The sequence below is a fragment of the Ixodes scapularis genome, unplaced genomic scaffold (assembly GCF_016920785.2).
Source record: "Ixodes scapularis isolate PalLabHiFi unplaced genomic scaffold, ASM1692078v2 PGA_scaffold4__175_contigs__length_147842914, whole genome shotgun sequence".
NCBI classification, from domain to species: domain Eukaryota; kingdom Metazoa; phylum Arthropoda; class Arachnida; order Ixodida; family Ixodidae; genus Ixodes; species Ixodes scapularis.
Genome location: NW_024609879.1, coordinates 139,211,734 through 139,234,374, shown reverse-complemented (window position 1 = coordinate 139,234,374; position 22,641 = coordinate 139,211,734). Strand labels below are relative to the sequence as shown.

The 22,641-nt window shown below is 45.9% G+C and overlaps 1 protein-coding gene across 1 annotated transcript in view; it reads right to left on the bottom strand.

Annotated features, from left to right (window-relative positions):
- LOC121837599 overlaps positions 1–21,811 on the bottom strand; it is a 39,794-nt gene extending 17,983 nt beyond the window's left edge. Inside the window, exons 1-8 of the mRNA XM_042293252.1 lie at positions 21,694–21,811; positions 19,577–19,624; positions 17,577–17,689; positions 13,728–13,802; positions 10,945–11,090; positions 10,839–10,867; positions 7,943–8,051; positions 6,444–6,542 (exon numbers count right to left, since the gene is read on the bottom strand). Coding sequence (XP_042149186.1) covers positions 6,444–6,542; positions 7,943–8,051; positions 10,839–10,867; positions 10,945–11,090; positions 13,728–13,802; positions 17,577–17,689; positions 19,577–19,624; positions 21,694–21,778 — 704 coding nt within the window. The 5' untranslated portion in view covers positions 21,779–21,811. The remainder of the gene's footprint in view (positions 1–6,443; positions 6,543–7,942; positions 8,052–10,838; positions 10,868–10,944; positions 11,091–13,727; positions 13,803–17,576; positions 17,690–19,576; positions 19,625–21,693) is intronic.
- Positions 21,812–22,641: the final 830 nt, after the last annotated feature.

Sequence of the window (22,641 nt, the reverse complement as noted above, 5' to 3'; positions counted from 1 at the left end):
TGTATCCATCAGAAGGTATAGACGTTTTACACACGCTCAGGATTACAGCCGCCATTGCTGACCTTCTCTTTTCTTACGAGATACCGAGCCACTAAAGCGGGCGTTGACGAGCCTCCACAAAGGCCAATGCTGGGGGAAGGACACAAAGAATCCAAGATGGCAATAACCTGTCCTGCTACGGTAATACTGAAGGGAGGTAAACGGAATAAGAGGAAACAAAAACTGAAGGTCGGTTATGGCGGCGGCCATACACAGCTGCTGCAAAAGCGTCTATACTGCGCTTTTGTAAAAATTTACGTGACTTTTCAAAGGCAGCTACGACCATATACACAAAGTTTTCAAACAAATCGTAGGCGAATGAGGGCGAGCAAACAGAAAACGAGTCTTCCAGCACGCAGCCGCCCTGCTTCCGCTACGCTTCACCCGGCTGAGTTCACCCAGGCCCAAGATGGCCGATTCGGAACTTCCGGTGGTCGCATTTCCAAAGCGGGAAAGACCGCATGACAAAACAACATGGCGCTCTGCTTCACACAAACCACAGCTGTGCGGTTTTTGTGGGCAAATGCATAGGGGCTCCACGCGAGGTTAGTTCGTAGTATTAAAAAAAGATTTTGTTTCGTAAGCATCGAATATTTTTAGTAGATAATCGTGAAGACTTTTCTATCGTCTCTGTGCCACATAGGGATTCATAAAATCCCGCAATCAAGGTTTACAACCGGCTTTGCCTTGTTAGAAGACAATACGGTGGCTTCGTGGGTCCAATGGTCCTTCTGACAGAGCACGCGACTCCGCAGAATTAAGTTAGTGATGAGTGACTAGAATTCAACTCGACGCTCGAGGTGCGCGAACTGGCGAACGCTGGCACGTAGAGGCTTCCGCAATGTCTGAGAAGGGAGAAAACACTACGAAGCAGAATTCCCGGACAAGGTGAAGTATAGAGTGTTTGAAATACCGAGGCTGGATCTCAGATGGGCCGTAAAAATCGGCGCCAAAGACGGAGCTCACGGGTGCGCGCTGGATGGATGGATGGATGGATGAATACGGCTGAGCCCTTTGGATCGGGCGGTAGCTTACGCCACCTAGCCATTTTGTTTTACCATTTAAGCTTAGAATATTTAAATGTGAAATCTATATTCACTCCGCAGTGCAAAGAAAGTGAGGCTATGAAACCCCCTTGCCATCAGTGATTAAGAAAATACCTAGTTTTCTCTCGATTTCTGCCACCATTCACTTAATCTTTGCTTGGTAATCTCTACAGTCTTGAAATCCACTCTCCCTTCGCTGTCTCTAAAACCCAATGACTTTATTAAATCTATGTTGTCTTCGGTAGGCATAGGGTGAAGCCCTTTACAGTAGAGTATCAAGTGCTCAGCCGTCTCGTCCTCCTCTCCACAAGCAGTGCACACTGTATCAATTTCCTGGTACTTCACTCTGTATGTTCTGGTTCGCAGAACACCCGTTCTTGCCTCAAACAGCAATGAGCTTCCCCTAGAATTGTCATAAATGCTTTCTTTGGCAATAACTCTTTTGTTTAATCTATAGCTTTCCAGAGCAGTGTTTGTCTGCATTCCCTCTAGCCACCGATCTCTTTCTGTGGCCTTAACTTTCTTCTTAACTGAGAGTTGCTCTTCCGTATCTTCGCTATAGCCCAAAAACCTTCCTCTTAATTTCCTAGTGCGCTGTCTCCACTTTGTGTCTACACTCCTCATGTATAAATAGCTGAAAACCTTTCGTGCCCATTGCTCCCCATCCATTAGCCTCAACCTATCCTCAAATTCTACCTTGCTCACCGCTTCCCTGCTCTCAAATGATGCCCATCCCATGTCTCCTTGTACTCCCTGGTTTGGCGTTTTGCAATGCGCCCCCAAAGCCAGTCTACCTACTCCGCGCTGTTTTATTTCTAGTTTCGCATGCACTTCGGATTTCATGCATAGCACTGCGTTTCCAAAAGTCAAGCCAGGCACCATGACCCCTTTCCAAATCTCTCTCACCACCTCATACCTGTTGTAATTCCAAAGTGCTCTATTTTTCATTACAGCTGCATTTCTGTTGCCCTTACCTATTATATACTTTTCATGGTCTCTGAGATATTCTGCACCATCACATATCCATACTCCTAGATACTTGTATTTACTAGCTCTCTCAACTGTAATATTCTGTATCTTCAGCCTCTCAACTTCATCCTCGTTAAAAATCATGACTGCCGATTTTTCGCTACTGAATTCTAAACCTAATTCCTCTCCTTCCCTACCACAGATGCTCATTAATTCCTGCAACTCTGTCCTGTTGTTAGCCATTAGTACAATATCGTCCGCATACATCAATCCCGGTAAGGATTGCTGAATTTTTTGGCCTAGCTTACTGTAAGAAAGGTTGAACCCAAGCCCACTCTTCTCTAGTCTATCCTCCAATCCTCTCAGATACAACATAAACAGCAAAGGCGATAACGGGCACCCCTGCCTAAGGCCTCGTCTTATCTCTATTTTCCCTGTCGCCTTTCCTTCCCATGTTATAATCACCTTGTTATCTTTGTAAATGTGCCTTAATAGTGCTGTTAGTCCTTCATCTAGGTTTAAGTTCTCCATTATGTCCCACAGGTTGCTTTGGTTCACATTGTCATAGGCACCCTTGATATCCAGAAATGCCAGCCAGAGCTGTCTGTTTTCTTTTTGCGCTATTTCTATACACTGTGTTAGAGAAAATAAGTTGTCCTCCAACCTTCTTTGTTTTCGAAACCCGTTCTGTAACTCGCCCAGTATGCCCTCGCAATCTACCCATTCCTCCAGTCTGTTCTTTATAATCTGCATTACCAACCTGTAAATAACCGGTGTCACGGTTATAGGACGATAATTCCTAATATCAGACTTATCTCCCTTTCCCTTATATATCATACTCATCCTACTAAGCCTCCATTCATCTGGAATATTTCCTTTTGTTATCATGGTACTCACTACCTCCCTTAGTTTTGCCTTAGATTTAGGACCCAAATTCTTCACCAGCTTGATAGGGATACCATCTGTGCCTGTCGACGTGCCACTAGGGACTCTTCGTTCCGCCTTTTCCCATTCTCTTTGTCCAAAATCCGCGATGTCACAAACTGGACTGCTACTTCCTTCGGTTCTCCTATCTTCCACATGTACCCGTTCCCGAAATTTCTCCTCCATCACTGCTCCTATATATTGTATCGCATCATCTCCCTCTAATTGATCTCCCTGATGCGAGAGTATAAACCTCTGTCTAGCTTGCGTTGTTTCACCGAGTGAGTTCAAGTGCTCCCAAAACTTCTTGGCAGCATTTCTATCTTTCTTACTTACATTACTCATCCATTCCTCACCCTTTCTCTGAATTTTCGCATTGATCAAACTGGATGCCTCTCGGCGACATGTTACAAAATTGTCCCATTTTCTTTTTACTTCCGTTTCGGACTCCCCACTACGCTTGGAATACCTGTGTTCTCTAGAGGCTTCCTGACGTTTTTGTATCGCTTGCTTCACTTCTTTGTCCCACCAACTTTTTGGTCTATGTCCTTGCTTCCCCTTTCGTTTACTCTTAACTTTGTCTAGTTCTAGAGAAAAAAGCCTAGTTAGGCTCTCATAGGTCCAATCTGTATGCCGTTGCCCTGAAACTGCTGCCTCTATTCTTTCAACAACTATTTCCAACTCTTTGTCGCTGCAGAAAGTTTGCTTTGAATTATGTTGTCTAGTTTCAGCATTTACTTCTCTGGCAAAATTCAGCTTAATACGTTTGTGATCACTACCAAGACTTTTGGAACCTTCTTCATCTATTTTCATTACTTGTAACTTACCATATATTTTGTGTGACATGAGTACGCAATCTATAGTTGAATGCAGATTGCCAGTTTCCCAAGTTATGTGCCCGTCACACTTCTGACTGGTATTACATAAAACTAAGTCATGTTTTTCCACCAGTTCTAGTAATATGCTTCCAGTTGAGTCCGTATACCCATCCAGACCCTCAATATGGGCATTCATGTCTCCCATAATAATTATTTCGGAGCCTTCCCCTAGTTCACTAATGTCTCTTGATATACAATCAATGCTGTGCTCCGAGGGCACAGCAGCGCCACGGTGTCGTCTACGCGCAAAATCTTTACGAGGTGGCCGCCGCTCTTGCCACTCGAACTTTCTAGAACACTGTACTTCCAAGGGCCGCTCACTTTAGTGCCGCGCCGCCATTTGCTTCCAAGTTCCGCCCGAAACACGAACCTCGTGCACTGGCGCATTTCACCATAGCCTCCTCTACTGGCGACGTGCGCGGTCAAAAGCGTCGCTGTGGTCAGCTTTCCACGATTGGCCGAATGCTGGCTATGACGTCGGCAAAGGATTTCTCATCGATGGAAATAAGAGGAATGGAAGAACTTCACTTTTGACGGTGTTGGCAGTGTTCCTTTGAGAGCGCAATGATTTCAAGCTTCCACCATGCCCAATACAAACACCATCGAACTTGTTCTTCGCAAGGTAATGACGTCACAAGAGAGAACCACGGGAGGGCGCCGCCAAACATCTCGCCGCTAATCCTGATAAATCCTGGCAGATCGCCGTGACGCGGCCGCCGAAAGTGCAAAGGTAGAGCGGCAGACAAGAGTCATGTAATGGGCGCCCCGCTGCGGCGAGGCGCCGAAACACACTAGTCCCGAGCGATGGAATGGCCGCTCCTGCTTCTCGCGTTCCTCGGGCTACCGCTTTTTTCTCTCGTCGGGTTTGAAACCCATGTTTCGGGTCCTCGCCACTGCAAAAGCTGTGCGCTGAATACCAGACTCCCCGAAAAATTCTCTGTGCTACCAGATCCTCGCGCTCCAAATCTGCGACCGGGCACTCTATGGCTCCGTCGTCGAACTGGCAGGTTGTTGTAGTATAGAGGACGCTATGATTTGACTCTACTTGCAAGAAAACGCGAGCACAGCGAGGTTCTTTAGGTGATTAGCGTCCCTAGAGCCACCAGTGGCAACGCCTCTATGGACAACGAGGGATCGTTTCAGAATGGCGCTCTTTCTGCGCAAACGTTTACGCAAACGTTATGCTTACTATAAGAAAAAGATAAAAAGAACAAAAAACAACCCCGTAAAATCCCTTCTCTACTTAAGCAATGTCCATTTAACGTTTCACCGCTTCTGTCGACAAGCGATGGATAAATGGATGGATGAATGCGGCTGAGCCTTCTGGATCGGGCGTTAGCTTACGCCACCTAGAACACCTAGAATAAAAATCGCCACCAAGCGGCCGCACCCACGAAAAGGCGTGATGCCCTACAAGAAGTCTGTCAACTGACTTCGATATTGACCTTAGTGGCTACGGTGCCTGGAACGCGTCTCCAACTGGTGTGTTTGCCGGGTCCAAAAAAGTGGTCCCTCGATTTCCGCCTGATGACGTCATAAAAACGTCATGCTGTCGCTGGTCGCGAACCTGGCGGCGTCCCAACAGCTGTGGTGTATGCACCAGACGCCTGTTCTGCTGCAGGTCGCTCTCCAGTGCGGCAGTCCACGGAAGCTAAAGCAGCCGGAAGTTGGGGCGCCTGGAACGCCGTGACCACAGCGACACTCACGTTCGCCCGTGGTTTTCGCCAGCATTTCTACGGCCAACCGCCAGGATCGCGACATGCAACAGCATGACACTCCGGCTTCTGTGACGTCATTTGTTGCCACTTGGCGACCACTTTTGATGTATGGACGGGATAGGACGCTAAACACACCAGTCGGAGACGCGATCCAGGCACCATAGAGTGGCTCCAGTCGACACCTCGTTGTGTCGATGCATGCGCACGACTATCCGAGCAGGCGAACTTGGACGTCGTATAGCTAGACATCGGAAAGTCCGTAGTGGATCCGAAGAACGCGAATTTCAGTTATGGCGTGCAGAGGAGGCTCGTCGTAGTAGAGAAGGTACGGATGAGGCACCCAAGAGGAATAGAAAGCTGAATTAAGGTTCTCGTAGAAATCTTCAGAATCGTGTCCGGAAAACAGTTCAGAAACGACAACGGCGCCGTAGTGATAGCGATTTCCGGAAGCTCCGAGTTGCTGTCGCTGCGGCACACGTTACGCGGTAGCGTGAAGGCACTCGAATTTTAATGGAGCATTTCATTTCGATAAATGCCGAGGCCTAGCGCCATATACTTTGTAGGGATTATGCTGGAAAGCGCGGAAAAAAAACCTTGAAATGTCAACTTTGCCGAGCTTTTTAAATATATATTTTTTATTTAGAAGCAATAAAGAGCAGGCTGGAAAGTGTACATCCCAGGTATTCCAAAAATGAAATTAAATTGTAAATAGATAAAAAAATAAACAAAAACGTTGGAGCTTGTTTTATATATTGTTCGACTACTCTGCTAAGAGGAAGGGGCAGATTGAGTCATGTTTGCATGACCCCCGTTTTATGTTTATGCAGCCGTAAACAAATAGGCATTATAATTACTGAACAGTGCCTTACGCAAGCGAAGCGTTGAGCATATCCAAACCGCACTGGGGCAGTACGGTTTTATTCTTTATGCATTTCTCAAGCACATGCTCCTTCAAATCCACGGCCATCCTGAAAAGGTTAAAAACAGAATTTTAATTTATAAATCCTTATAAAACTCGGAAATAAATCATGAACGAAATAAATAATGAACAGTTCGGTGACTCCATTACAGAGAATTCAAAAAGGTATCTCATTTCTAGGGAATTTTCATAGACGGTGCGTCTCTGAAAATTCCCTACGAATGAAAGACCTTTTTGAATTCTTTGTGACGCCGAATTAAAGCGCAGCTCTTGAAGAGGAGGAGGAGGGGAGAATACGAAGGGGAAGGTAGGCCCCTCCTCTCCCTTCGTAACCTTCCCCCCTTCCCTCGTGCTCCCCTCCGATTTAGCGGGACATTTTTGCTATATTTAGCGGGAATATCTTTTGTTATAAGAGGAAACTTTTGTCGCTCAATTTAGCGGTAACATTCCCCGCTAAATTTAGCTATGAAATTTTATACCGATAAAATTTTTCCGCTAAATTTAGCGGAAAATTTAGCGACAATTTCTAGCTAAATGGGAGGCGAGCGGGAGAGGAGGAGGGGTATAGCCTCCTCTCATCCTCCTCCTTCTCCCATCCTCCTCAAGAGCTGCGCTCTAATTTGGCGTTACATGGGATTGTAAACATCTTACATTTTTTTAACATTGGCGTTACTTTTTGTTCGTATGCAGATTCTTTCTTTAAAAACTTTAAATTATTTTTAAAAATCTTTTAAATCGCAAAAAATTTCCAGTTCTTTTTTTTTACCAAAGCTTGTATACTTTTACACACAAAAAATATATCATACACCGTGAGTATAGCTTGTTTACAGAAAATCTCCGAATACTTTTGCGGTATTATTGCTTCCATTGTAATGCCATTTCGGCTCTTAGGACGACGGCTTTGCCACTGCAGAATATTGTCAGCGTACAACAACGAAACAAAAATACTTGTTAATTAATATAAATATTGTAGCGAGAAATACTGACTTCTAAAAAAAAGATGTAGCACGAGGCGAAAAAAAAATTATACGTTGGCAAAGTTTTTTTTTAACTGAGAAGGTGGAAACTACCGGGAAAAAGTGCTAAATACTTGCAAGAAGCCACATATGGATGAATGAGACGTTTGTCACAGGTAGGCGTTCTGGTTTACATAAGCCGGGGATCGCACCTGCTCATACATTATATCAAAGCCTCCTCTATACTCCCAAAGCCTGGCAGTTCAATGACGGATCCATAAAGCGTCCGGTCGCAGATTTGGAGCGCGAGGATCTAGAAGCACAGAGCATTTCTCGGGGAGTCTGGTATCCAGCGCACAGCTTTTGCAGCGGCAAGGACCCGAAACATGATTTCCAAACCCGACGAGAAAAAAGCGGCAGCCCGAGGAACGCGAGAAGCACGAGCGGACATTCCATCGCTTGGGACAAGTGCGGACAGAATTGTGGCACCTACACTCTCAGGATGTGCTCCGCCAAGCCTAATTCACAGCGGTAGAGTGGGTCTATGTCGACGACGAGAGCTACTTGATCTCTGCTGCATACTCCACCAAGGAAGGAGTAACCTGAAAGGAATGGAAGTATAGCAGTTACATGATAGGGCTCACGGTTATTTACATACGCGCAAACTGTCACAGATTGAACGCAGTAAAGAAACCTGACGAGGATAGGGCATCCTACCGAACTTCTCTTTCAGAGCGCTGCTCTTAGGCGCCCCTTTCCGGCTTCAGCGGCGTCGGCGTCGCCGTCGCCGTCGACGTAACCGCGCGGTGCATTATGGGACGCGTGACGTCACTGATGACGTCATCGTCACTTCAATGACGTCAATCGTCAATAAAAACTGCGACTAATTTGGTGGCTGCAACTTTGATTAGTCCAGCTGCATTTTAATGCCGTTAAAACATGTAGCCGGGTGAAGCTGGTATAAACACTGGAAGACTAATCATGCGACGTTAACCTCAGAAACGCAGTGCGCATTTTGCGCCCGGAACCAGCTTAATCCAGAGCGGATTCGATATGATGATTCCCAGCTGCATGACCTCGTCTTATAGCTCACTCTAACGGCCAAACCAAGAAGGAAAGATCAAACAAGAAATTCCAGTTGGATTGGCAAGGCAGAGGACCTCGTACTAAAACGGGTGCCTGAGTTTTTTCATTTTTTTAATTTATTTTTTGTCTCGCGCTTTTTGCTATATTCAGTCGACGTGGAAGTCGACCGAGAACCGAAATCTGCAAAACCAACACTGCTAAAATGTGCCACTCTCAAGAAAAAAAAAATTGTTAGAGGGATGAATTACGCTTGCTGTCATGCTCGACCCAGCATTGCTTTCCTGCATGTTGATGTTTGGCGTCACGCGCTTGAGGCCGTCGGTGGGCGCAGATTAAACACGAATGCGGCCTCAGCGTTCATTTGGGACTCGTCTTGTCCTGCTGGAACACGAGTTCCGTCCGCAAACTGCCGCAGCACTCGCGTTCAACCTGAGTCCCGCTACGCTGGCCCCAAGCAGCTGACGTAGAAGCTTAAGCGCTATGCGGAGGGCAAGTTCGTCTGCTTATTGCACAGGGGGTAGCGGTGACGTCAGAACGCCGAGCCCTGATTGGCTGATCCTATCTGAGCGTCGTCTGCTCCTTTGCAACGTCGTCTGCTCCTTTGCAACGTCGTCTGCTCGCAACGTCGTCTGCGTCTGACTTACCTTTCCTGCGACTTTCGGAAGTGCAGAGGCCAGATTCACGAAACGATCTTACGCCAAAAATGTGCGTAAGACAAAACTTAAGAACAAATTCATATTCACGAAACGAAATTTTCGCAAGTTTTGCGCAGGTGACGACGAAATCCTACGACAGCTCCGAAGCTGTCTTGCGCACTTCTTACGATCAAATCAGCATGGCCGACACCGTCGCGGTCGTGACGACCCACGGACGTTTATTTTTTTACGTGCGCTTCTCACGCGTCCCGACTTCAAGCAGCAAGAAAAAAGTAAAAAGTACTTGAAACAGACCACGACGAAAAAGAAAGCTGGATCCAGAAACACCCGGGAAAAGCTCCAACGGCCACGATTCCACCGAACACGACCAAGGCCGTGTTCCGAAATTTACTCGATTTTACTCCAGGGTAAGGGTTTCGTACCCTTCGCGTTCTAAAACCTACTCGCGTCCAGCGTTTTTCAATCTGTGCTGTCACGTGATACGATCCGCCGGAGTAACTCGGATTTATTTGGGTAAGATATGGAACACAGCCCAAGCGAGCACGGCAGATATAGGCCCAGGCATTCCGACTCGGCGACCGTCTGTCCACGACCGGCTGGCGTGTTGAATGGAATATGCCCGCGCGACCCTTGTGAACCCTTCCCGTATTATATTTGATCGCTGACCTCAATTTTAGATTAAGAGGTCAATTTCTTCCTCTTGTTATCTCCTTGTTTCCCGAGGCAATGGTGACTCTCACCGGTGAAAAAGCGGTGAATTTCCGGCAGACGCAGGAAAGGTAAAGCAGCCATCGCTTTGACTAGCAGACATAAAGCAGACGACGTTAACTGCGCCGACCCGCCGACACCGTTAATGAGTGAGGAGTCTCGCCGCACACGAAAGGAGGGAAAAAGTATTTGGGAGGGAACTTGCGGACACTAACACGCTCACTCTCGGTTCTTCGCAAACAAACCTCGGCGCCTCGGGACACCTCGCCAGTGAGTCCTTCGACTTCCGTCCTTGATGCGCGTCTGCTAGTTGTTAGACAAAAACAACGTACCGCTCGAGTTATTTCGTCTGCCCTCCATGAAAGGCGAAGTCGAGCTCGCTCGTAAAGGCCTGCACTTCCGAAAGTCGCAGGAAAGGTAAGACAGACACAGACGACGTTGCGAGCAGACGACATTGCAAAGGAGCAGACGACGCTCAGATAGGATCAGCCAATCAGGGCTGGGCGTTCTAACGTCACCGCTACTTCCTTTCTCATGCGCAGAAGACGAAAATGAGCCCACTTGCGAGGCGTATAGGCCTTGTTATCCAGGAGGTAGGACCTGTATTCCCTGTACAACGTGAAGACGGCAGGTACTCAGAGCGCCACTAGCTACAGCGCCTAGAACGCGCCTCAGACTGGCGTGATTAACCTCCTATTCCGTCCACGCATCGAAAGAGGTTCCGAAGTGGCAACAAATTACATCACAAAAGCCGATGTCTCATGCTGTCGGATGTCGCGATCCTGGCGGTCGGGCGTAAAAGTTCTGGCTGATAAGTTTTCCGCCACTCCTGGATTAGCATGTCAGTATGGACCAGCTCGCCTGTGCAGTTACTTTAGTTCACACCATTCTCTTCGAGACTATGTATGAATAGGGGAATCAGTAACTGAAATACATTACCAGCTTGAGACCGATCCTGGAAGTAGTACCTGTAACAAAAACAGGTCGTTTTCAGTTTAGATCTCGATACAGCCACGGAGATGTCAATTGCTTCTCCATTACTTACGACGTTAGCATAACGATGACCGTAGCATTTTCAAACTGTTTCTGGTTTTCCTTTGCATGTCTCTTTAAACCCCACAGAGCACTATTCCCATCCAACTCGCCATTTGCATCGATGCTGGTTTGATATATCCTCTTCTGTTCAGACTCCTGAAAAACGCCACATCGTCGCAAGAACATGTTTATCGTTTTCATGTCGTTTTCTTTCTATTTTTGTTTAGTCTCCACATACGCTGAGTACACAGCAAGGGACACTTAATAAGGGGTGACACATGAAAGTTACGTTCTCGGCAGGAGAGATGACGACTTTTCACTTTAGAACCACGGTAACGCTGCTGGTAACATCGCACAAAAGACGGCCTGCCGTCGGACTGGCTGAGGGGTGGTTCTTCCATGTATGACTGTCCCGACACATTGGGAATGCAAAGACTGTCTGCAGAGATGCAGAAATGTACGAAACGTACATTTGTAGGAAACGAAGATACTGGGAGCATTCTTGAGGCGCGCCCGCAGATAATTACGTTATTTCTTTTGTATTGTTTACGAGTAGTGTGAATATGGCTTCATGGTCGTCGCCACTAACGTTATATACTTGTGGGACCAGTTTCGTCTATTTCTAACAATGTCGAGCTCTCCTCGGACGCGTAATTGGATTGACAGCTGTCTGAGAAGACGTTCAACATGTACCATCGATCACGCAGAGTCAAGACGCACTTTAGAGTTCCCTTTTCTTAACACTTTCCAAACATTCACAACTCAACATTTACGAAGGTATACCTTGAGGCGCCGACGTTTGCACGTTTCCAACTACATTTATTTCACCCGCTTGCGCGATGATAGCGCACGGATTTCGAAAGCATGCCATTACGCTTGACGAATACTTCCGGTTTGAACACTCAGCGGAATTCACGCTGGGACAATTGGCCCTGTAAATTTCTATGCACGAAAAAAAAATTTTTGTTTCAGCTTGTTCGACTTTTTTTTCGCTGGGACCGACTGCGCCGGCCGCAGTAGTCGCGGTTCCTTTGTCTCCATGATTAAATATAGAATTCATCATACTCATAAAATCACAGTGAGTGTTTGGTCCATCGTGAAAGGTCGACCAGGACGACGCTTTTGGTCACTCCCGTCGACGATTCACGAACAAAACGCATTTTGCCAAGAAGGCAGAAAGCGAGCTTTCCAGCACTACGACCCTTGATGGAGAGAAGCAAGCTTTTTGGGGACGCACACCGTCCGTTTTAATTATTTACGTAATTCTAAGATTAACTAAAGAATAAGGCTTTAATTTACGCTGTAAAGGTGGTTGGACAGCGAAGCTGTGGTATCCCCTGCAACGATTGCCCACTGCACTATAGACCCTTTTGCACGGCAAGCGTCACCAGGTGGTGCTCCAGTTTTTGACATCCCGGAGAACTTTCGCTTAATAAAAATGATAAACAAAGGCCACCTTCACACTGCTGCTTGAAATGACGATAAAAAGTCTATCCAACTTCAGGTGAACGCCAAAAGAACGAAGGACTGCGAGATGTTTTCAAATGTTTCGAGTATTCGTGTAAACCAACTTCACTCCTCCAAGATGTAATATTGTACAGCCGAAGGCCCTCGTTAAATCTGCAAATTTGCTATTCATGTAGCATTTATGCCTTCTAGCACTGGGGACATAAGCGAGCGCAACAGGTTGACAAAGATGGTGCGACCAGAAGTCACTTCGGACGCAAGTGGCTGCTCATGTTCGCAAACAGCAAGAGGGTCTATACCAAATGATTGACAAACGAAAGATAAATGCACTGTAGCAAAACTTATATATATATATATATATATATATATATATATATATATATATATATATATATATATATATATATATATATATATATATATATATATATATATATATATATATATATATATATATATATATATATATATATATATATATGTATATATATATATGTATGAAATGCTTCGTATGCTGCCGTTGCTGCGGCAGCTCATGCAATTGCAATCTTTACCGCGAAACGTATGCGGGGAGCGCTACGTGCTTATCATCGTTCGCGCTCGCCTTATAATCTATCACGTGATTTAGTCACTTGTTTTGTGGTTTTCTTATTGAAACAAGTGTCAAAACCACATGATAAATGATAGGGCGTTCGCGGACGGTGATTAGGCGCGCGCGTGGGATGTCTCTCGACGGACAAGAAGAAATTCCACCTGGCGAGTCCTATACAGCTTTGCTGTAAAACATAAAAAAACAAAAAAAAAACATGCAGTTTGCTCCGAGGAGGCTGAAAGCTTGCATTGCATAGAGGAGCTTTCACTGGCATTCAAAGTTAATGGGTAACGGTCTCTATTCGGGTTTAAGAGTAGCCGGTTTTCAAGAAGCCGCTCCTGTCGGCGGCCAGAATGACTTTAGTGAACGTCGCCAGGGCGAATTCAAAAGGAAACACAGAACCTAGTAAGCATGAGTTTATGCTGCTTGAATACGTCCCTGCTCGTACTGATTGAGCTCTGTCCCCGACGGTGCCACTCGCCGTGCTTGTGCGTTTCGTCGACACCACAGGCGATGCCAATAACTAATCGTCTGCATGCCAACTAACGGGCGAATGGCGTTTAGGCAAAATACCCCCGTACTGCTGAGGCTGCAACATCACTGAAGTATGGTGCCGATCGCCGAGTGCGTCACGATGCGGCAAGTATACGCTCCCCCGCTCCCCCCCCCCCCCCCCCCCCCCCCCATGCGTGTACTCCACTCGGGCTGAGGCCTGAGCGAAAAGGACATCTTACACTTAGGCAGCTGATTCCAACCAGCCTCAAATTGAGTCTCAGATGGTGTGGCAGTCCGCTGTACGTTGCTCTCACCTACAGAAGAAAAAAAACACACCAGAGATGTTAATGATATCGACGAGTAATAACCTTAAATATGCCGAGACGGGCAAAAAAAATTCCGCCGTAATGAAAATGATTAATTACAAAATAAAAGAAAGCTACATGATAACTGACAGCTATAAAAAAAACCAGGGGGTGGCCTATTTTTTCACGCTTTTTGCTCTCTGATTGGTCGTTCGGCGTCTATCGATGCAATCTGTTTGGCTGCGAGGAAATAATGAGATGCCTCGGAGGCTTGCACTCGCTCTGCTAGTGCGTCATAGCTATAGAGCCCTGCGTGCATAACAGTTTGATCATCCGCATCTGATCCGCATCCGCAAACTTCGCATCCGCAACGCTCTTAAATCTTGCTGGATTGGGTGAAAAAATTGGTGCATTAAGAAGAGAAGAATGTTATAACGCGGTTATCTTAATCGAATAATGGAAAGTACGAAAGACGCGTTTTCAAACCGGCAGAAAGATCAGTCAGTGAAAATTCGAAGTTATGGGAAAAGAAGCGGTGACTTTTTCAAGTAACGGCCAATTACTTTTTTTTTCCTCGAGTAATATAGGGTGTCCAATGTCACCAGTCTCGATCTCAAATGGACCGTAAAAATCGACGCCTGCGCATAAAAATCTAGACTTTTCGTCAAAGCTGTATTTCACAGGTCGTTTTTTTTTTTTCTTGTAAAATTACAAAGCGTAACTCTTTTGTCTAAACAATAGGGCCAAGAAGCTTGCCAGGCTCAACAATGGGCGGCGAAGCAGACGACCATGTCGAAATGCGGGGTGCGTCTGGCGCGCGTATTGATAGACGGCGTCTGTAGCAGTGCACGAAGGTGAGGCCGACCAGCCGAAGGAAGCAGACGACACGCAGACGGAATCCGTTGGCAGCAAAAGCGTCGTCGTTATGCAAACGCGTTTTTTTTCTTCTTTAAGTTACGCTCTTATTGCCCAAATTTATTTTTTAACCAAAGGTACATTTCAAGAAGATTATGTTCATTCGAATAAACCATGGTGGTCGCGAACAATCTCGTTAAGGACGTAGCGCCATCTGTCAATACGAGCGCCAAACCCGCCCCGCTACTTGACGTGGTCGTCTGCGTCGCCACCCGCCGTTGAGCCCAGTGAGTTTCTTGGCACTATTTATTACAGAGAGAAGACTATGCTTTGTAATTTTACAAAAACAAAACCCACCTTTGAAATACACTTTTGACGAAAAGTTTAAATTGCTACGTGCAGGCGCCAATTTTTACGGTACATTTTAGAACGAGCCTGGTAAATTGGGACACCCTATAAAATAATTAAATACTTTTTTTTTAACTAAGAGTAAATGTAGCTGTAATAAGCGTAAGCCATTGCTTCTTTTTTCCAGGTTGCGCGTACAAGACTGGTTCCACCTCGGTTAAACGAGGTTGTGCCGAACTTCGGCTATCGTGCATTCCCCGCGTGCATCAACTTGGACTTTCTGCTGATACTGCTAAGATTGAATGGACGTTGCGGAGGTTGAACATAAGACATTTGTTTAATGTCATACGAAATGACTGACGAATGTAACTTAAATTGTGAGCGATATTTCGGGTTCGTAGAACTTCGTTACATACAATCTTGCCACTCAGCCGTAGTGAGATAAGTCTTACTTTGGGTGGAATTTTGTTGTAGGAGTGTTGAGTTTGAAGGTGAAATCCGTAGACCAGCTCGGAGCACGGGAAGCGAATGCTTGCGCTGCAGAACCCGGCGATCCCGTTTTCAATCACCACCTCTACCCGTTTCGATCTTGATGGACATCGTACCGGCGTGCGGTCGTGTATCACTATATTGCGTGGTGTTGCACGTTAAAGAACTCAGGCTGAAAAACTAAATAAATTGCTCAACTACAGCCGAGAAACACGTCGCCCATTGGAGCTAACTAACTTATTTCTGTATAAATATATACGCAACAAAATTACAGTCATTAAAATCCAAACATGTTCGTCAGTTCGCGGTATATCTGTTCTGAAACTTTGCGTCTGTAGCCGGCTCATGCTGGCTATCCCGATTATCTGGCCTACAGAAATGAGATAGAAGTGTACAACGTTTTGTGTTTCATTTTCCACACGTTGAATGAGCAATTAATATAAGATTTTTTAAGGTTTTCTTTATCTAACAAGATATGCAAATTTAGGTAATAATCAAAATGGCAATATTGTCTCATGTAGGCACGCGTCAGAAAGTGTGGGCATGCCCAACTTGAGATGCAGCTGTAGTACGCATCGCCTGGATAAAAACTAAATGAGGCGGTTCGACGTTACCTGCTTGGCTCATGTGGGCAGCCCAAGTCCAGGGTGTCCACACAAAAAGAGACGTTAGTGTTTTAAGTTTTCTTTACCCAAAAATAGATTTCACGTTGCCAGAATGTAGCGCTCGCGGTCTGGACCAGATACCAAGGCTTCCAAACAAACCGTTATCTGATTAAAAAGTTTAAGCGATTTTCCGAACTTTCTAATGAGAAAATGGCGGCTGTCGAAACCCAGGAATACATGGGGGTGAATAGCGCACCAAGTTCAGCGAATTAACCTAATTTTACCATCGAAAGTTTCAGAAAATTATTTTTAACTTGTAAAAAAGAGAACGATTATTATGAAACTTTAGAATCTCGTCCGGCTACTAGCGTTACTTACAAGTTACATGAGAAGTTGAGGGGGGGGGGGGGGAGGGGGAGGCGGCACTCTGTAGGTTTCTTTAAGGAAAGCTGAGGTTAGCTGCCAAAGGTGGCCCCTATGAGCCACCTTAGGCACCTAAAAAGGGGGAGGGGGGGGGGGGGGGGGGACTGTTGAGAGCGGGAAAGGGAGGTGCGGAGCCAAAAAATAAAGGAAGCTCTGCTACTACTTCGAGGTTCTTCGTTTAGATGAGCACGGAAGCACCTTTCTTCTTAATTTTTTTTATATATTTTTTTTACAAAACATAAGGATGTCACATATAGTAACGTAGAAAACTGCAGTGCGCGAGCAGAACGTATTGACAGGTGGAACCGCAGAAACAGCTTTAAATTGACTCTTCGGGAAGAAACGTGTTCATACAATGTTTATTTTTATAACATTTATTATGTATTCTTTTAGATTCCTTCCATTCGCTTAGAACGCATTTGGCAACTATGCGGGCACGTTCCCACGAAAATAAGACGTAAAGCTCCATTGAAAAAAAGGAAAAAAAAAATAGAGACGGATGCATGGTCACCCCTTACTTGGGACATGTCAGTCCTTTACACGCTGGAGTAACCCCATTTCTCTTACTGTCGTAGAGTGTTTCTGAATCCAATGTCACGCAAGTGCGCTGACCCTCAAATATCGCGGAGCCTCTTTAATTCACAAAAAGCAAAGCCTAGACACATTTGTTGTGGTCTTCGAGAAAATGCGTCGTGGAAAGGTAGGAATCATACATCAACACCATGACCAAATCATAAATGCATAAGTATAGAGCGATCCGAGGTACCAGCAGGCAAAATAATTTAAGCATGTATTTTCGACAGTTCGTAAATGGCGTAGAGAGCATTAATGTGGTCCCCTACGTCAAAGAGAGGCAAAATAAGGCGGCAAATCTACAATAAAATAAACGCGTGTCTTTCTTTTTTAGTATGTCTGGCTTTTCATGCAACCAATCGGGGCCTTTAAAAAGTACAATTCATTATCAGTGTCTAAAGGTCTGCTACCTATCACTGAAAATACAACGACGTACACTTTTGTTTGTTCTATATTTTTAACTGCGGGGCTAATGATTTTTTCTACTTACTCCATTCAGCAGAACCGTCATGTAAAGGCGCTGATCTCCGATAGTCTTAAACAAGTTGCAGTGTGAGTAGTCCGACAAGAGAAATACGTTAACGTAGCGTGTCAGCGAAGGAACTGCATAAAAAAAGGAAGTAATTGTTAACATGGTCGGTACATATGAAATACTATCCGGAGCACAAGTTCGTCTGCTTCTTTCGGTGTTATGGGAACGTCAGAACACAGAGCTCTGATTGGCTCTGATTGGAAGGAGAGTGGGTACACCTCAATGCAAGCTTCCTTGAGGTCTACCCACTATCCTTCATTCAGAGCCAATCAGAGCTCGGCGCCTTTGTGACGTCACCACAACGCCTGCTCAGGAAGCAGACGAACTCGCGCTCCGCATTGTTTGATATTGCCGAGTCAGTTACCATGGAGACCAGAAAATTAGAATTAGAATTTCATTACATGCATATTGCGTGTCGTCACAGGATAGAAACGGAAGGGACGCATTTCAGCTGTTGTCCTGCCTCAAAGGCGAGCTTCTTGGCTTCAATAACATTTAGGCGTCTCGTTAGCTTCGACCGTGCTCGCGCAACCAATGCACGCTGGAAGGCAACGAGACCGTGCTTGAGGCAGGGTGTCCGAAAGAGGCGCCATCGCATGAGAGTAAAGCTCCAAAAAGGCGATTTCCGCTCTGATATGTCGAGAATAAAGGCTGGAACACAAGTGCGAAAAAATTCCGTGCGAAAAACGCACGGAATTGGAAAGATGCAGAAGTCGCCCCTACCAACCCTTTCTCGGAGAACGATATAATTTACTGCGCAAAGGTAGCCAGCAGGGTTTCAGCGCGAAAGCATTAACTGTCCCATGGAGCGAACCGACGTCATCAGCTTTGAAAGCACGCCAGACGTTGGCCAAACGGCACCTAAAATCTCCTCTCCCTAGTGAAGCCGATTTCTGATGGATTATGCTCCCATTGGCTGGCGTGCGTCATCACGGAACGAGGCTCCCATTGGCTCTCGTGCGGCGTAGTTCCAAAAAAAGCCACCGGAGAAGCCCTCTCCATGGCGGCGCAGCGCACGCAGCGGCGCGGCTGCCGGTAAAAGGAGGCAGCAGTGTCAGCAGAGCCAGAGCCGGCCCGGGCACACTCCGGAGAGGTCGCACGGCCGAGCTCAGCGCAGCGCGACGCGGCAACTTCCCGAACGCGCCCGCTCGGCCGTCCACGTCATTACGCCGCGGACTGGCTAAGAGGGCGGAGGAACGATGTTCATGCTTTTGCATTCAGAACTCAAAAGTGCTTAGGGGTCCTCTGACTTTTGTTTTTGTTGTTAAAAGTATATCCGCGATTTCTGTAAAATAAAAATACAATAATGCTGTTTTTTTAGGAGATGAAGTAGAGTTGTTATGGGATTGTTTGTTTTGTTTTTTTTTGCGCGTGTATTTGAGCCTTGAAGGCTGAAACATGTGTGAGGGAAACCAACAGATAAATGTGCGAAATTCGGAAAACGCTTAAAATCGTAGCACGCTACTATCGAAAAAGTACGAAGGTCAAATTGTTGGATTTAAACAGCAGCGAAGAAGGGCTGTTGTCTGGAGGCCGCGACAAAAGGCAATGAGAATATCTGCTACCTTAAATTATTTTTTATTTTTAATTTTTTTTTTCTTTTTAGTTTTTACTTTAAGGCGCACAACTGTGATTCCAGCAAGAAAGGTCAGTGTGTGTGTCTTCTTTCTTGTGTCCGTTGTTGTTTGCGCCTTACACTATGCTTCCTAACTCAAGCATATGCTCGGGGAAGGTCTGGACCGAGCATATGAAACGGACCGACCGCAGGACTCTCGGGTGACAAAAGACGGCTCGTGTTTGTAAATAAAGAACAAGCCTCAAATATTACACGAACACCACACTAAACTATGCTGAGGGGAAAAAGGAACACTCTATTGCCTGGAATTATTTTAAGTCTCGCCCACATTCGGGGTCGTTAAGTTTCGTATCTCATGAAGCCGGTGTGCGAAGTAATCTACCTGAGGGGGGCTTCGTAGGCACTGGCTGTGTGTGGCTGTGACACATATCTGGAAAAACAAAATGCATTTGAAATTAAAATATGGCGTCAGCAGAAAAACAAAACACACAGACGCAATACGAGCTCCTTTCGTTCTCAATTCACTATCATCCGCAAAACAATATAAAATCGAGGTGAAAAAAAAACCTTTGCAATTAAATTTACATGATATATTTATTGTGGATAGGCAATAAACACTGGTCGGTCAAAATTAAACATATTATTGTTAATCATCTATGTGAAAAAAAAAAAAAAAAAACTACAATTTCTCAAAAGAGCACAACTAATCAACAAATATATTTCTCGGTTCTAAATCAAGAGTGTATACGCAATGAAGTGGTCGACGTTCGAGATTGTTGCCAGTAGAGCCCTCGGCCTCTCAGATCAAAATTGAAACTTGAATAACTTCGCGAAAACAAAACAAAAAAAACTTAGTTGCTGTTCTTGTGTGCTTACTAGTGCACTGTGTCTATTGATGTGTCGGGTCAATATTAGGGCAAATCGGTGCCTATCAATATTTCGCCGGAGTTTACCGTAGTTTAACATGTCACGTGGTTGTGGCATGGCATAGACTCATTGAACGTTCCCAGGCCACCGGAACTCACAAGCTTCGTTTCAGAACCGAGTCGCGGCGCTGCAGTCGCAAAGCGCGTACAGTGTAGCGTTCGTTATCGTGCGCAGTCTTAAATCAACTTTAATGGCCTGTGGCGACATTGTTTTTTTTTTATTATTAAAGTTAATTCCTTCGTTCCGAGTGGTGTATGAGTTGCTCCTCGCTGTCTCGTTTTTTTTTCTCGCCTCGAAACAGATCGAAGTCGAGTGTTAGGCTTAGCGCCTGAGGCCTTTAGAGTTTGAAACGCAGCACCAACGCAACCGGAGCGTGCAAAGGAGCCGGCACTCTTCTTTGCCGAACCAGATTAGCGGCTAGTTGATATAAAACATCTAGAGAAAACGCACTTTCCCTTCGGTCCTAACTCATCGGCGCCTGAGCTCCCACCCGCGTGTACCCGCCGTACCCGTGGCAACGTAAAAACGTTTTAGATACGTTCTTTGTAGTTTTGGGCTCATCTCCAAAATGGCCGAGTGATAACTTTTGCCGCGGGCTAAACCAGTCAATCAGAATTGGATTCTGCGGGATTGACTTCCGGTAAGACGACTGAATGAAATTCGATACTCTAGGAACATTCAGTGACTCTATAGAGCGGCATATGGTTCGCCCGAAACCCCAAACGAATGTTATTCGGTAGCAGAAGGTATCAGTGGTAAAAAGCCTGGCTCCTTGAGATGCCGGGGCGTGGTACTAGTCGGGCTCCTCATTGACGAAAACACTCAAAAACAAACCTACAAGTAGTCGTCCCAGAGTGCTTCGCTGGGCAGTGAACACGCTAAAGTTCCCGAGAGTCTTCGGTTGTGAAAATCACGAAGACATATATTTGCCATAAGCATCGTATTTTGCGGAGAAATCGATAGTCTTCTCGTGGCGCATAATTCGTATATCCAGTGCATAAACCGCCGATAAAACATTCCAATACACAACGTACTCTATATAAAAAAGGCTCGTTTTTGAAGCCTTAAGAAGTCTTTCAGTTTGTGAAGAACGGTTTCGCCTCAAGCACTATCGCCACCTAGCGCAGTAAGAAGGTAAAAAGGGAACTGGGCGAAGAAGAGCTCTTTCGCATCATAAAAGAAGCTTAAAAGAAGGACTCATAGGTTCTTTACAAAGGACCCTTTAGGGGGTACGGAAAATAACTTTTTAGGTTGCAAATTTTGGACAAGCCGAAGAACCCCCCAGGGTTCTTTTACGACCAGATTTTTTGTTAGAGTGTACCTCGCAAAATGCGTGCTTTATTATTCTAGCCCCCAAAAGTACCTTGCATCATAAAAAATTCCTCATTAACAGAATGTCATTGACAAAATTTCTTACGTGTTATTATATTGAACGATCTTGAAAGAAAAAAGTATTAGTAATATAGTTTGCACATCATAATTTTTAACTTTTAAACGAGTGTAGTCGGTAGAGCAAACAAATATAGTATATTTAATTTAGGGGAGCAACGACCATCGAAATACACCGCTCACCTGCGTTTGGAATCCTCGGGAGAAAAATTAACAGCAGCAGCAGCAGAGGCGGCGGTCGAGAACTCCATAGCGACGAAAGGTACATGCCTGGGTTCGAAAGAGTATACGTTTACACATTTGTGTCTGAGAGCGGCCAAGCGCGTTCTACCAACACCACTTAGAAGATCAGGCCTGTGTAGCTTGCTTTCTTCCAGGCGTCATCAATAGTGAATCCCAGCAGCGCCACATATCCTGCGTCAGCAACATCGACAGCGCGACTCGCGTGCAGCGTCTCACAGCGAGCGCGACGCTAACAAGGGGCGACGCCAAGAAGGACGCGTCTACCACTTTGCGGCAGCCCTCGTCGAGAGTGCGTTTGCCGCTTGGGGAGGGGCGAAGATCCACAAACGATGACGTCATAAGCAGGCCTCGTCTCCTATTGACGAGGAACCCGTTTGTTGTCCCCACACCTCGGTGTTTGCCCAACGCGAGGACTGCGGGCATGCCCACAGGCCTTGGGGGCATCTCGACGTCATCATATTTACGTCACCTTCTTCAATAAAGCGCGGGGCACACTGTAACGTAACAAAGACTAACAATAAACGAAGTGGCGTTTATTGTGGCCGTATTTTAAAATTTACACGATCTTAAGCCCGAGACAAATGCGTGAAAAATCCATCCGATCCGTCGTCCGATCCGGCAATACGACTGCCTGATCCGAAAAGTTTGGTCGCTTCAGACGTCGGATCGGCAATCCGGCGTGTGTCCGACGTGCCAGATAGTTTCGCACGGCGGACGGACTGTCGGAAGCGTCCAGTCAATGAGAGCATAGGCGTAGACTACGGGAAAGCATCGGGGCGTGCCCCCCCCCCCCCCCCCGAGCCCGGGCCATGATCCTGAACGGGACGCTGTTTACGTGCCATGTAACGAGCTTCTAGTAGCGGCATGGAAACAAAATAACGCCCACGT